General features: G+C 41.2%; 1 protein-coding gene across 6 annotated transcripts in view; it reads right to left on the bottom strand.

Annotated features, from left to right (window-relative positions):
• The window catches only part of LOC141803549 (receptor-type tyrosine-protein phosphatase U-like), a 348,868-nt gene that overhangs the window by 169,727 nt on the left and 164,468 nt on the right, over positions 1-14,673 (bottom strand). For all 6 annotated transcript variants that reach the window (XM_074687661.1, XM_074687662.1, XM_074687657.1 and 3 more), the window contains exon 3: positions 6,673-6,944. In XM_074687661.1, coding sequence (XP_074543762.1) covers positions 6,673-6,944 — 272 coding nt within the window. The remainder of the gene's footprint in view (positions 1-6,672; positions 6,945-14,673) is intronic.

Genomic DNA, 14,673 nt, shown 5'->3' with positions numbered 1-14,673 from the left:
CATGCTATTGTGCAGGTGATGAGGCTCTAGACATCTAGCTTACCAAGAAGGGCACAGCTTGCTGTGGAAACACTAACAGGATCAGGCTTTACCAAGCCAACCTGTACCAAACTGTACTGATCCGAACCAGACTGCTTGGTGGAAACAGGGCTAAAGTCCAAAAGCATCTTTTGGTTCAGTTTCTGGTCTTAAGCTCATTTCCAGTCGCATAGTTCATCAACTATTGTTAAGATATGAACAAAAGTAAGGAAACATTTAATATAAAACCATGCCAACAGAAAATGTTTTCCTCATTCCTTCGTAGAAGAAAAAAAAAACAAACAAACATGAATTTGTGATATCTGGGTCTTTGGTTGCTGAATACTTCACTTTCCTTCCTGTTGCTTAGTGCTACACAGGAAGTCTGCAGTGAAATGTTTCTCTGCTGAAAACAGACAAATGAAAATGAGCACAAACTCAGGGGCTTTGTAATAAGTTTAATAGAAAGGCTGGCACTGGGCAGAAATCCAAGTCAGTCAGTGTGAAACTGCTGAGGGGCTGCTGCAGGGTTAGCTAAATGTTAGCATGGGTTAATACCATGTAGCAGGTTTTGGCCACTGTGTCTGATTTAGCCTGTGGTGTCTGTGGTGAGTTTGGATCAATTTTACACCAAAGGTCAGTTCAGTCGTAACAGAGCCGTCCATTCTAAGCTAGAGTTTAAAAATACGCACCCCTGTGTGGACAAAGGGGATACTACATCTATTTGTTGTTTATAAAACTTTATTTCATCCTCTGTCTGAAACACTGTTTTAGCTGCTGTCTCTTTAAGTCCCCCATTCCAGAAACCCCCTTCCCTCTGATTGGCCAGACCTCTAAAGGCCTGTTTGGGGCAAAGCTCGTATAACTGGTGAAGATGTGGTGCTATTTTTTCCCCAAAAGTTATTATTTTGGCTTTGTATGCTTTCAATCAAAAAGGGAGGGCAGTAGATAGAACAGGAAACAGGGCGAGAGTGGGGAGTGACATGCAATAGGCCACAAGCTGGATTTGAACCCAGGCCACCAGCATGAGGACAAACCTTATGGAGTTTGACCTAGACCACTGGGCCATCTGCGCTCCTTCATGCTATCTTTAGAAGAGAGCATTTTGATCAGTTCACAGACAGATCCTCTGTAGCTGTAAGTGTTGATGAATGTCTCTGATACGGGGGGAAACAACGTAAATGCAGCTTTGAATTCGTCCCACCATAGCTGACCAAGACCACTGAAAGCTCCTCATAAGACCTGTGAAAGAAGCTGTCTTTCAGGGCTTTCATCCATCAACTCACACCGGCTTGGTGCTCAGTCTGGTGCTGTGCAGGACGGTAAAACAAATGTAGTCGCGAGATCAAGGAGTTCCCATATTTCCCACCTAAATGATGATCCCCTCCTTGTTCATGTTGGGCTGTAAAACCTTAAACCTGTTGACTCTGACTTGGCTGTTCTAATTATCTCATTTTGTTAACGCTAAGTACTATCTGGTGTGTATCCTGTATATTTTATTCTAAAAGTCACTGGATGTTTTACTGTGGTTTCAGTGCCTGACTTCCTGCCTTGCTTGGTGTGCTCTGTGCAAAATGATTCGCTGTCATCTTATTCAATGTTGTGACGAAGCTGAGACAGATCCGGTGTGATTTGGATGAAAGCATTAAATGTTTATAGGTTTGTTTGGGCTTTGACACAACAGACTAGAGCAGGGGTGTCAAACTCATTTTGACTGAGGGCCACATCAGCATGATGGTTGCCCTCAAAGGTCCAGATGTAACTGTAAGACAGTATAGAGCAACTTCTGCTTCAAAAATGCTCCCTCTGAAAAAGTTGGCAGTGCAGGCAATTTCTTCAGCCACAATAAAACCAGCTTTCACTTTTTGGTTGTGGCTTTCTTGAACACATCCTGCTGCGATTGTAAGTTTGTATTTTAAATCTTGAACCATTTGTTGTTTTTCTTGAAGGCTTACTTTGACGTACTTAGCTTCATGTTTGGTGTCAAAATGCATATGTAGATTGTACTCTTTGACAACCACCTCATGACACAAAGGACATAACAATTTTTCTCTTTGAAACACAAACATATCTTGGCTTTCCCATCTTTTTTTAAACAGCTGCATCAACTCTTCTCTTCCTGGAGATGTTGGGATCACTGTTTTATTTCTCAGTTTTACTATTTCAGAAAATGGCACTGGTGTGAAAACACTGCAATGTAGTCGGGATGCCGTCACAATCAGTAGGTATTGTGGGAAACATAGTTTATGGTCAATGCACCCTTGACTAATCTATTCTAAGACAGACCTTTAAAGCTCTTAAATAAAACAGCATGGTGGGCCACATTTGGCCCGCGGGCATTGAGTGTGACCCATTTGCTCTAGAGCTATCAGAGTTGTGACAAATGTGATTCTTGAAAGACACAGTCAGGTACCTAGATACCTAGATTTGAGATACTCTGCATCAATTTCAGCTGTTGAGCTGTTTTTTTCCATAAGTTTTCTGGTTAGTACCTCAAAAAAAAAAAAAAAACAATCCCACTTCAAAGGCACTAAATGGAAGTTTGGACTTCAAAGCATCAATTTATTTCTTAACTTTTCTTCTTGTAAGATTAACAGACACCAAACAAACCATTCTTATCACACCCCCATCACTTGAACTAGAAGATGTCCTCGTATTTAAAAGTAATTTCACTATCAACAATGAACATTTGACACCCACAAAGACTGGCAACTCATTTTTAAACCTCATATCAGGGAAAAAGGCTGAATCGCAGAAGGCCAAGACCACTTGTGATCACAGTCCAACAAATCTCTGCAGCCGTCTGTCCGTCCTGAGGGGGTGTTGATGCCGGCTGATACCAGACTTTTATTTAATCTCGACCACCAGCATCAGCACCAACTGCCCACACACTCTCACACACGCACACACACACACTTCTCCAAGCCTTGTGAAGTGGTTTTGCTCTCTCTGTGTGAAGCTGCTGCTCAGGGGCCTGCAGGGGCCGATCTGTTGGCTGGGAGTGCTGGACAGTGATCTTTATCAATGGGACTAGATGGATGAGTGGAGCCCTGTGGGGCCTGCGCTCCACTTTGAGCTGGTGAGGGGAGAGTGGAAGAGGGGTCCCTGGGCAAAGAGAAAAAAAACACAAATCTAACTCTTGTCCCTCCTCATGCACACACTACGTTCATCAGGCTTATGTAGCTGCCTTCCTCATCCGCAGAGCTCTACCTGCTTCATTACGCGCTGCCGATCATCCGGGTTTATCAGACAAATAAAGCAATCTGTCCTGTGTCTCCTCGCCCGGCAGGCGGGAGGACTTCAGAGAACAGCGCAGTCCAATCACTCAGCCAGCTTGGACATACATCACAAGAGAAGTAGATTACATTTGTTATGCACGATGTCCAAATGGTAAACACTGCGGCGCTAAGCAAACTCCCCGCCTGAGCCTGACTCGTCTGATTGTACACCTCAGCGTCCCCCTCGGAGAGCCACCAGTCCTCCTCCTCCTCCTCCTCTGCGACAGTGTGTGGCAGACAAACTTCTGACGTCCGTACAGACACAGAGGAGAAGAAAATCATTACTTTAGATCAGTTTGGCTGTTTGTGTGAGCCACCCCGGACAGCAGAGCTGAGGATAGTAAAGCGCAGGCTGTCCGCATTGATCTGTGCAGCCCTCTAATCTCATTAACTGGCTCTTGATTTATTGAGGTGGGGCTCGGAGTGCGCCAAGGTTATGGAAGCAAACACCAAGCCTGCTCCCCCGCACTGAGGGTCGCATGGAATTGAGGTCAATTGACTGTTCGGTGGGCCCACGCTCCCACAATCCCTTACACCAGCCATTGCCTTCTCATTAAGGGCTGCTTTGGGAGGGGCGGGGGTGTTGTAGGAGGCGTGGGGCCCGGTGGATTGAAAGGGAGCATTAGGGGATAAATTATCAGCTGTAATGAGGTGAGTCAGGCTGCGTCCAGTCATCAGAATCTTACAAGCTACACAACAGCGCTAATAATGCAGCATGGCCAATACAGGCATCAAACAGAGCTATTGATTACTCTGCAGCATGCAGGTAAATGGACCAATAAATAAAGATACAATGCAAACATACGCCCAGTGTAATTACACACCTATTGAGCCACTGTGATATATGACAGAGCTCCAATCTGCTAACCTCTGCATGTTGTTTGACTGATTCTGGAGCTGGGGTTCAGTATTCAGAGACTATTGATCTGATGAATGGACTCACAGGTTCCTGTGTGACACCAGCAGGAAAACAAGAGTAGAGGAGAGGGACTTACAGAGGAACATGTTTTTAGTACTGTATCGCACTCGCAAATATGCTTCACATGTGTCAACTTCACTGCTGGATCTAGGGGGTTGTACTTCCTGTAGCACAGTTGTGCGTGGTGCTTATGCTAATAATAAAATGCTCAAAATGCTGATGCTAACAAATGTTTGCCAAGCAGCATTCTCTTGAACAATTTTGCAATGCTACAGCCCAAAATAGAAGTGAGGTTGCCATGAAAACTGCCCCCCCCTGGTGGCTGGCTGCAGTATAGGTCAAAAAATCAGACTCCCCAGTCATTCCAGATGGGCTGTGGTCAAACTTTAAAAAATTAATACACCTCGTAGAAATGTTTAGCTGCTGTGGTGATTTGAAGATATTATTTGGCTGCCTTGTATTCAGGTCCTCTTTTTTCTCAAAAAACTAAACATTTTTCTCAAAAGTTTTGTTTTCATTAGTTATGCGAGGTTGGAAAAACGGTTTTACATCACGTTTAATGATGGTTGACAGCTGCTGTTCTTGTGTATTTTTTGCAGGGATTTTGAATTATGTTGGGAGATAGAGTCAAGAAGAGATTAGACTCTCCAAAGATGAAAAAAATATATTATTTTTGTCACCTGGCTCCACTCAGATTCTCCCAGAATCCCTCACAGTCTCAACTGTGCAGACTCTGGCTGCACAACTGCTGCCAATGGTGGTGTTTGTAACGGGGGTATTTTGGCTTCAAAACCATACAATGGTAAATGGCGTCCACTCTATATACAGTCTATGGTCAACACACATTGGATCTGCTCCATTACAGTCCAGCTGCTTCCCTGCTCCGGCAGGTTGCAGCAGATACGCAACAGCAGATCAGCAAGTCACAAAGTTGTGCTCGGAAACCACTAAACCACTAAAAAGAGCCAGTGACTTTGAAAATAAAACAAACTGTGTCAAAACCAGATTGTATTTAGCTTGACAACAAGAACAAACCAACATAGTGAAAGCAGTCAGACCAGTCAACAGGTTTGAGGTTTTACAGCCCAACATGAATGAAGAGAGGATCATCATTAGGGTGGGAATCCAGGGGTCTCCCAGCTCCAGCTGTCTGTCAGTTTTGTAGCATGCTGGACTGAACACACAGTCAGTGTGAGTTAAAGGATGAAAGAGCATGCAATAAATACGCAACAGAGCAAAGCTGGACTGCAGACGCATCATGTGTACCCTCTGTGTTGGCATTTCATTACATACAAATTACAAAGGCTGTTGACAGGAAGTGGCTGCAGGCCCATGACCTCATCTTTTAGTTTGCGGAAAACCATTTTGGAGCATCACAACAAAACATCATGCTGTGTTGAAAAAATAGTGATATTTATGATTTTGGATATCAGTTTATTTTAATGGGGTAATAAATAAAGTTAGAAGTAGATTAATTATCTAACACACTTCATTACAGTCTGCTTTCATTTCCAACCAGAGCATGTTTGTGCAGTTACCTAGTTACCTCGTCAGTAGATACAGTCGGTGTCCTATTAAAAACATCCTATCTGGTTTGTGCTGCAGGGGAAACAAACCCCACTAACTACAACTCTGAAGAGACATCTTGTGTCCTTCTGCGTCATGGAAAAATAAAAATAATCTGAATTTAAAGTTTCATTTTCTTAAAAAAAAAGAGTTGAGTAGAAATCTTTGACTGCAAGAAATCCATCAGGAGGAAGAGTTCAGACGCCTGAGGGATCCAAAATTCATACATTTATACATCTGAAGTTATCAACGAAGAAACTTTAACTTAACACTCACCTTACCCAAACTTTGCACAATTTTAAAATAAAAAGTTACTCGGAAAGAAAAAAGCACAAACACACTTTCTGAGGCTGCTCGGTGTTTAAATCCAGACTCTTCTTTTCTATAGCAAATATGACATCATGTCTAACCAGGTGATTAAATCAGGAAGTAAACGTTATCTATGAGCTCTGTAAATTTAAATATTCTTTTATGATATATATAGACAACAATGTGCTTCTTTTTTGGTTCATTTTTTAATTCCTCCTGTTTTAATTGTCAGTTATGACTCAGTGTCACATATGACAGCTTGTTCATGTAAGGATCATAGTTTAAAATCTATACCTTTGTTTTTTTGTTTTTTTTGTTTTTTTTTGTTTTGTTCTGTTTTTTTTCTGCAGGCAGGAGAAGAGGATTGTTTTCCTTCATGAGAGACCATGCCCCAGGATGTGGTGCAATGACAACTGTGTCCATTGTAGCTCACTGTTACACATCAGTGTGAACTAAAACCTGAATTTTCTAGATACAGAATTGCTGCTGATAACCACAAATTTTGACCATGAATCTTTAAAACATTGAAAACCATCACTTTGTTTCCTTTGCAGACCAAACACAACGCGTGAAGGCTCCTACCTGGTATTCACTGGGCCAGAATGTGCTGACAGCCAGCTCCACCTGGTGCCACTGGCGTCCCTGGGAGCCCGAGATATTCCAAACAGCACTGCCCTTGGGGCCCCCGTTGACCCTGATGTAGACCTGCAGGTCCCCGGGGCTGTGGCCGTCGCGGCTGTACAGAAAGTAGCTGAACTGGATGCAGTGTGTGTCGTTCTCGCTGAGCGGGAGCAGGAGCAGCTGAGCCCGCTGTCCCCCGAAATGCTGCGAGGAATTGACCATCATGAAAGACCCTGGAGGAGAAGATGAAAACGCAGACGTTAGATTATTTTCTCAAATATCGAGTGATTTTCTGCAGACTGTCGGAGTCAGAGTGGTTTTAAATGTTAGTCATAATAGAGCCGTGTCCTCCAAAGACTCTCTTTCTGAACAGCCACTGTATCTTCAGCCACTTTACAAAAAGAAGCTTTGAGCGTTTTCACTCGGCAGACTGCACCGTCTGACCTGAAATACTAAAAAATAACAAGATCCAACACTTCAGGGTTCACCTGCAGCACCTCAGCCCAGGATAGAAACGTCATGTAAGCGTTTGACCGCTGAGCAAAATCTTCTACTTTCTTTTCACTAAAAGAGCCAGGAAGCCAAAGCTGACAGGCTCCTAGTTGTTGCCCAGGATATCTTTTACGATCCACCCTGGTTATTTGTCTGTATTTGGACTCTCTTTGTGTCTTGCTTCACCAGGCTCCCATCAGTTTTACAGAGCTGCCTCAGATCCGGTGTGTTCAGAGGTGCAGAGCCGGGTGTCAGATGGGACTTATTCTGTAGTGAGGTTGACAGAGTCACTGCTGGATTCCTGGACCCTGCAGAGGTGATGGTGGGGGAGAAACTCTGGCCTTCACAGTCAAATAAATAAGAAAAATCTCAGGTATAAAAACCTTGTTTTCAAATGAAGAAGGACTATTCATGACAAATAACCTTATTTATTTCTCAAGTAGTTCAGATCAGTCATTCATCATTTTAGAGGTAATTATCTGGGACCCTTCTGGCATCAGTTTCTTCAAATCAAGGCTCCTGCCGTCATGTTAGCATCAATAAACATACGACATTTGGTTACAGTACCACAAGTTATGTTTATATTTGAGCTCTTATTCAAACCAGCTCACATTTTGGCCTGAGCAATGTTTGTTTCAGCCATGAAATGGTGATGACTAATGTGTAGTGACCTTTTTCCAATGTTTAAGACACAATTATGACTAGCTCATTTTTACTGATGATAAAAACTGCAACAAAAGCATGTTTTGTTCCCATTGATGAGACAAAACAAGAACACCCACATGTTTAAAACCCCCATTATTTCCCTTGCTGTGTCTTTGAGTGAACTTAATGTCCCTCCAGTGCAGATCATGGTAAAAAGTGCAATATAACCATTTAGAGTGCCCTTTGTAGGATCTTTACATGATTTACAGCTGGGAAAAAAATCCTTATTTTTCTCACACTGGTGTTTTAGGACACTCTATTTTAGCCTCTGTTTAAATTACTTTATTACAGGTACTGTCTCTTTAAGGCTCCACAACCCCCTTCAATTTGATTGGTCAGCCCTCTTGAGGCCTGCCAGACTCAAATGTCTGCCCGTGTCATGAACTCAGCTCAACTAAACTCAACTCAACTTTATTTATAAGGCACTTTAAAACAACCTAAGTTGAAACAGAGTGCTGTACATAAAAGTAGTGCAGGAATAAATAAGTAAATACAAAAAAAAAAAATCATTGAAACAAAGGTGCACATAGTAAAATAAATTGTGACATTGTTTTAAAAATAATTTAAAACAATGAAACAGTTAGAAGAGCGCTATGCGATGACCTCATTATTTCATTAAGTCTTCAAAAAAAATCTCAAAAAGATCGTATGCCTCTCTTTTTTTTTTCCAAGAACTGGCCGGTTCACAGACAAATACAGGGATTTCTTCAACATATAATTATGTAGATGTATGTACAGGTTTGAAAATCTGCACAAGCTTGGTATGAACATCCAGCATTGTTAGTTTATATCCATGTTAAGATTAAGGGAAAGCAGAATATCCCCTCTTTAAGATCTAAGAAAAGAAATATAGTCACGGTGTCCAAAAGAGGATTTATTCAGCTGATTTGATTTTTTACAAGAATAATGATGAAATGTCTCTTTAAGCGATGAAACATGTAAAAAAACAGCAGCCCATCATGTGACATCGCTGTGAAACAGTGCAGATATAATGGATAGAGACGAAACAGGTTTTTAAATCCAGCTTAAAGAGGTGAAATAAAGTGTGAGTGTGGGTTTTAATGTAGATTCCAATAGTTTGGTTTAATCTGGTTAAAAAGTAAAACTCAAGTGGACACTCAAGGAACTGCAGCTTTTCACGTTTTTGTTTTTTTTTTTCCTTCTGACCAGTCATCCATCAACAGGCAGACTGCTGTCTGTGTTTATTTCCATGGACTGGCTAAAGAGACCTCCGGGATCAAACTCTCCCTCCAACTTTTAATCCTCCATCATTATTCCCATCATCATCATCATCATCATCATTATTATGAGCATCTTCACTTTGACCCTTTGGCGCGACCAGCAGGAGAGTGAAGACATCCTAATTACTCCAACAACCTTCACATCTTGTGCGATTGGCAACATCAGCTGGAGCTGGCCGTGGTGTGGAAGAGCACAGACAGGGGGCATCGTGGGTAGTGTAGTTGCCTGAGTACCATAGTCTAGCGAGGTCGCAATCAGAGCCCTGCCTCTCGCCATTAATCACACTGACACGGTTATTAGGCCATAATGGCAGCCCAGGGAATGCTTAAACCAGAGAGATGGCTGTAATACTCGCACACTGACATGCAGGACACATATCAACACACACACACACACACACACTTGCTCTCTCCCTAATATCCATCATACACACACACACAGACAGTTTACAGGCCCACAAGCCCATCCAAGCTCTGCCGACCTTCCCAGAGGAACAAGCAGCTTCTTCTTTCAACTCTGTCACCTTTTTTCATTTCCTTCCCCTCCTTTTCACCTCCCCTTCTCCTGCTCCCTTTTTCTCCCCTCCTTCACCCAGCTCCTCTTCCCCACATTACTGTAAAAAATGCAAACCAGCTAAACAAAAATCAAAGGCTGGTTGAGTTATTTAAACAGACTCATCCTCTGCGTTTTGTTTTTAAGTGAAGGTACGCAGTAACATCAAAGAAAATGTCAGTGCAGGTTTTTCTTGAAAGAGGTGATGGGTGAATTCATTTGCATTAACAATGAGTAATGTTCCAGGAAGAAATTGATGCTGTTATCCTGGATATTTATTTGATTAAAAAAACAAGGATGGAGGTATGTATCCAGACAAAGGTAAATGTGGTTCTGTTTTAATCAGGTAATTTTCTTCTTCTCATCACTTTAAATCAAATTCACTTAACCATTAAAAAAGAGTTTAATGTGCTATATTCCACTGGAAGAATCTGCTCAAGGCAACAATAAGCAATGTGTTTCTTTAAGAAAGGAGATCATCAGCAAACAGAATGAGAGAATTCCCCCACTCCATCTTTTTTTTTTTTTTTTACTTTAGAAAATTAGACATATGGCCAGGATAAAAAGACATATAGGTAACAGAGAGAGAAAAAAACTACTAGCCACCATGAGTAGCTTTCATGTGTTGATTCTGGTGACCAATTCTGGTCAAGTCAAAATATCTAACTACACTTCATACACTTCTGTTTTTGGATCAGAAAGTCTGGGACTGTTAAATTCCCTGGGGAAAAAATGCAGGAACTCCTTGTTTTCAGTGGCCCATTGTTAGTTTTCCATTTCCACCACGGACTGAAGACCCAGGTAGATGATGTCAGATTATGACAACCTGAAACATTAATACTGCAGTTCCACTCCCCAGGTAGGGCTTTTTCAAGGTGGACCCTAGTTCCTCAGGTCTAAGAGCACATAGTTGCCCAAAAATCTCTCTTCACTGGCAGCTCCAATCGAATTCAAAGCTCCTCGTCTGGCTTACAAAACAGTGACAAGAATGGCTCCTGCCTACATGGAGTCCCTCATCCAGGTCTGCACTCTCTCTTGCCCAGTACACCCTGCCTGTGAATGATGCCTGGTGCTCCCAGCCCAGCGCGGCTCTGAATCTCTAGCCAGACTCTTCTCCTCTGTTGTTCCCAAATGGTGGAATGAGTTACATAACTCAAGCTGTGTCTACATTAGTTTTGATAACTCCACTTCTTTTGGCACTAGATGGCAGCACTTATGGCAACACTAAGGTGAAGCTCTTTGGCACACTTACTAAGGTTGTTTTTTCCCCTCCAGTCCTAATTCTTGCTTGTGCTGTATGTCACTTTGGACAAAAGCGTCTGCTGAATGAAACTGTAGACTTGTAGAAAAAACTCCTTAGTTCTGTGGAAGTGTTTCTGTGGTTGAAAAGCAACTTTTGTCACATTCACCCAACAAATCCAGAAAAAAAAACAGAAAAAAAAAAAAAAAAAAAAACATATTTTCAGATATTAAAACCAAAAATGAGGTCTGGGTTGCTTTTAAGAAAAATTACAAACTGCCAATGGACATAAGGATAGTGCTCCAATTTAACAAATTCAAAAAAGTAAACAATTCACATTGTGTGAACATTTTTTTATATATTCATTAAAAGTAATTTAAGCCTTTTTTAAACTTGTAATGTCTTGAAATAGAGTTGTTTTTTAAAAATACTTTTTACAAAGTGAATCTGACTTAAATGAAGCCTCTAAAGATATCTTCACTTCAAAAAAGACTTACTTAGATTTGACTTATTGCAGTGTCTCCTATCCATCTGTACATTAATCTATTATTGAGCTGAAAACTGCATTTCCCATGAGCACCATTGCCCACTGCGGTAGACATGTTTTCAAAGTGTATGTTGTCAACGTAAATGCATGTAGTTATATATTCATGAGTTAAACATGTTTTATACTTGTCTAAAAGTTCAGGTTGAAATAGATTGCACAGATGTTTTTCTTGGGGGAAATAATGAGTAACGATGACTTGACTCTTCTCAAACAGTGAGACATCGATCCACGATTCTATCTTATTAAAGAAAACACCTCATACAGCAGGAAAAACAAAAATTACATTAAATAAATGAAATTCTTCTGTATGAACTGATGAGATAAAGCTCATTGTCATTCATAAAACAAGCAGACTCTGTATTTTTGAGACCCTCAGTCATCCTCAGATATGTGTGTTTGCTCTGCAGTGTCTCCTGCTGTCTCAGTGGCAGAGACAGAGAGCCTTTTCATCATCACTCCCTGGGTGTAAACAGAAACAGGTCAAAAGCCGGGTCGGCTCCTCAGACACCCTGAATATGAATGGATTGTAGATGCGTGTCACACAGCCTCCCTGACCACTGTCCGTTTCTCCCTGGAGCACCAGCTGAGACGTCAACCTGCCAGAAATATCCTGTGATAACAAGCAGCCGCTGTCCTTTGAGATCTGGCTGTATTCTTCAACAACACTGATATTTTCTCCTCCTCACCTGCAGCAGGAGCCTGGGCACGCTCTGGCTTAGCCCCCCCTCCTACACCTCCACCTCACCATTGCTGCAGTGCTGCTGCTTTGATGTGCGAGTACTCGGGGGGGCTCTGTGGCTAAATTGCTTTTTCTTCAGCTATGAGGGCTGAACCCCCTCATTGTTGCAGGGCAAGTCTCCAACTGTCCCTTTGACAGCAGGACTGTACTGGAGGAGTGAGAGGGGGAGACAGTGGGAAACATAATGGCGCTTTTATTGTCTCTAATCCACTAATTCTACTGAGATAAACCAAATACAGCCTCTGGCATTGTGTTAATGCAGTCTCCCTTTGAATCAGGTGGAGCCCCCTTGTGGTTGTAATAGTAGAAAGCACAGCACTTTGTCCATATATGGAGACTTAAAGATAATAAACAGAGATAATGAAACAAAAAATAAAATAAAATAATGAATGCTTGATAAAGAATGCAGACAATGGAGCTTTTTGTGAGGTTATGGGTTTCACAAATAAGGAATTATTAAATCTTTAGGCACATCAACATAACTATAATAAGTAGACTCATGACGGTGTAATGCTGATGATGTGTGCTAATAAACTGGGGCTATGTTAAAAACTCTTTCTAGAGTTGGAAAGATATTCACAGGTTTGGCTTTCCCCAACAATGACTCGTCGGTGGAACATTGCTAGACACTTTTCTGCAATTACAGCAAGGTAGACCCCGAGTTACAAACATATTTTCCTCCAAACTAGGCGTCCGCAGCACTGCAAAATCTGCATTGGTCTCTACACAGAGCCAGCTTTTGTTCGTAAGAAACATCTGCAAATTGCAGCGCCGACAAAATCTGATCCAGGAATATTTAATAGCTTCTCCTAGGAGAGGTGTAGCATCAACAAAATCCTTCTTCACGTGTGATCTCACGTGTTTTAAACTATATTTCTTAGATCTTTTTTTCCTTTGATAGCCTAAAGTTATTGACAACAATAATGACTTTATTCTCGTAAATTTACAACTTTATTCTCCTAAACTTGTGATTTTCTTTGTCTCTTAAATTTACGAGATTGATCTAGTTAAATAACTTGCTGTTCCTTCCACATGGCCCTAATCCGTACTTTTAGACTTTTTTAGTATTTTTTTTCATTCCATTGCTTGTTTTTAATTTGTTGAGACAACACATTGTGATAAAAAAATGTTAAAGCTAAAGATACTCTGAGGAGGTTCTGTTTTAATTGTCCTGCCTCGCCACCTTCTGGCCCGCACACTGTCATAAAAATGTGGCTTTTATCCAGGTGTGTTTGTTTTGGGACTAATTTTCTTTGTTCAAGTCAACTTTTTCCTGGATACAATGCAACAAGGTAAGGTATTTATCAGTACAGTTGTGTATACAGCGCTGTTGTTTGAAACGTGACATCAAGCAAACTTTGTAAGTCTGTACTGTATGTCAGTAGCCAGCTATATGTAGCGCTATCGGCAGCCAAGTGTTACGACGTATCTGTAGGCTAACGTGTCAACAAGAAAACTGTCAGTTTAGTAGCCATCTATAAAATTAAAAAAAAAAAAAAAAAAAAAAAAAAAAAGAAAAAGAAAAAAAAGCAGTCTATATGTGGCACTACTGACAGCCCGGTGCTCTAAGACATGTCTGTCATGTGTAACATTAGTGAATCCTGGTTATGTCCTGCCAGTCATCTACCAATCAGAGCTAACGTAAACTCACTCTTCATTTTATTGATAGACTCTCAAGTTTGAACAGACCACTGCAGAATAACTGCTGACTGTGGGTTGGAATCAACATTATCACAAACAGATTAGCTCCTGTGTTAGCCTTTAGCTCGTGCTCTATCTCTCTCCTGTTTATCTTTCTTCTGCTCTTCTGTCCTTTTTCTGTCTGACAGTTAGGCTCCTGTGTCCACCACCACTACAAAATTAATCACAGAAATTGCTTTCAGATTCTTCTCTATACTAAACTTTGTCAGTTGGTGTGGTCTTGTCTTAGAGACCTAGAAGCTAAAAAGCATTTCAAAGTAACCTGTATTGGTGCTGATAGTCTCATTTTAAAGTGTGGATTACAATCAGGCATATATCTAGAAGCGAACTTTTTCAAGATCACTTAAGAGAAGAGTATGATTCAGGAGACCCTCACCACCCTCTTCTCGCAGTACAAACTTTAAAGTGTTTGTACATTTTTCATGCAACTTTTTTTTTTTTTACGCAAAAAAAAATGTTTAGAGTAGCAGATCACCTAAACTTTCTTTGAGAAGAGCAGGACTCTACATTCAAGCACTTTGTATTCAGCTTTGTGACATTTAATGATTCTTTTTTAGAAGATTTATCTCTTCAGACGTTCCCCACACACCATCATTTGTCTTCTTTTCATGTAAAGATAATAGTAGCTGCTTTTGAAAACGATCAAACCCTTTTTTTTAAAACTTAATCTAAGGATGGAGAGGATGTGCTGGAGGCTGAAACAGCAGCACATAAACAGGCCCAGCGTCTCTTTGTTACAGCTTG

Source organism: Halichoeres trimaculatus, unplaced genomic scaffold, assembly GCF_033239565.1.
Source record: "Halichoeres trimaculatus isolate MK-OKI-2021-1 unplaced genomic scaffold, fHalTri1.1 fHalTri1_scaffold_14, whole genome shotgun sequence".
In the NCBI taxonomy this organism is placed as follows: domain Eukaryota; kingdom Metazoa; phylum Chordata; class Actinopteri; order Labriformes; family Labridae; genus Halichoeres; species Halichoeres trimaculatus.
This window is presented reverse-complemented; position numbering and strand designations above follow the sequence as displayed.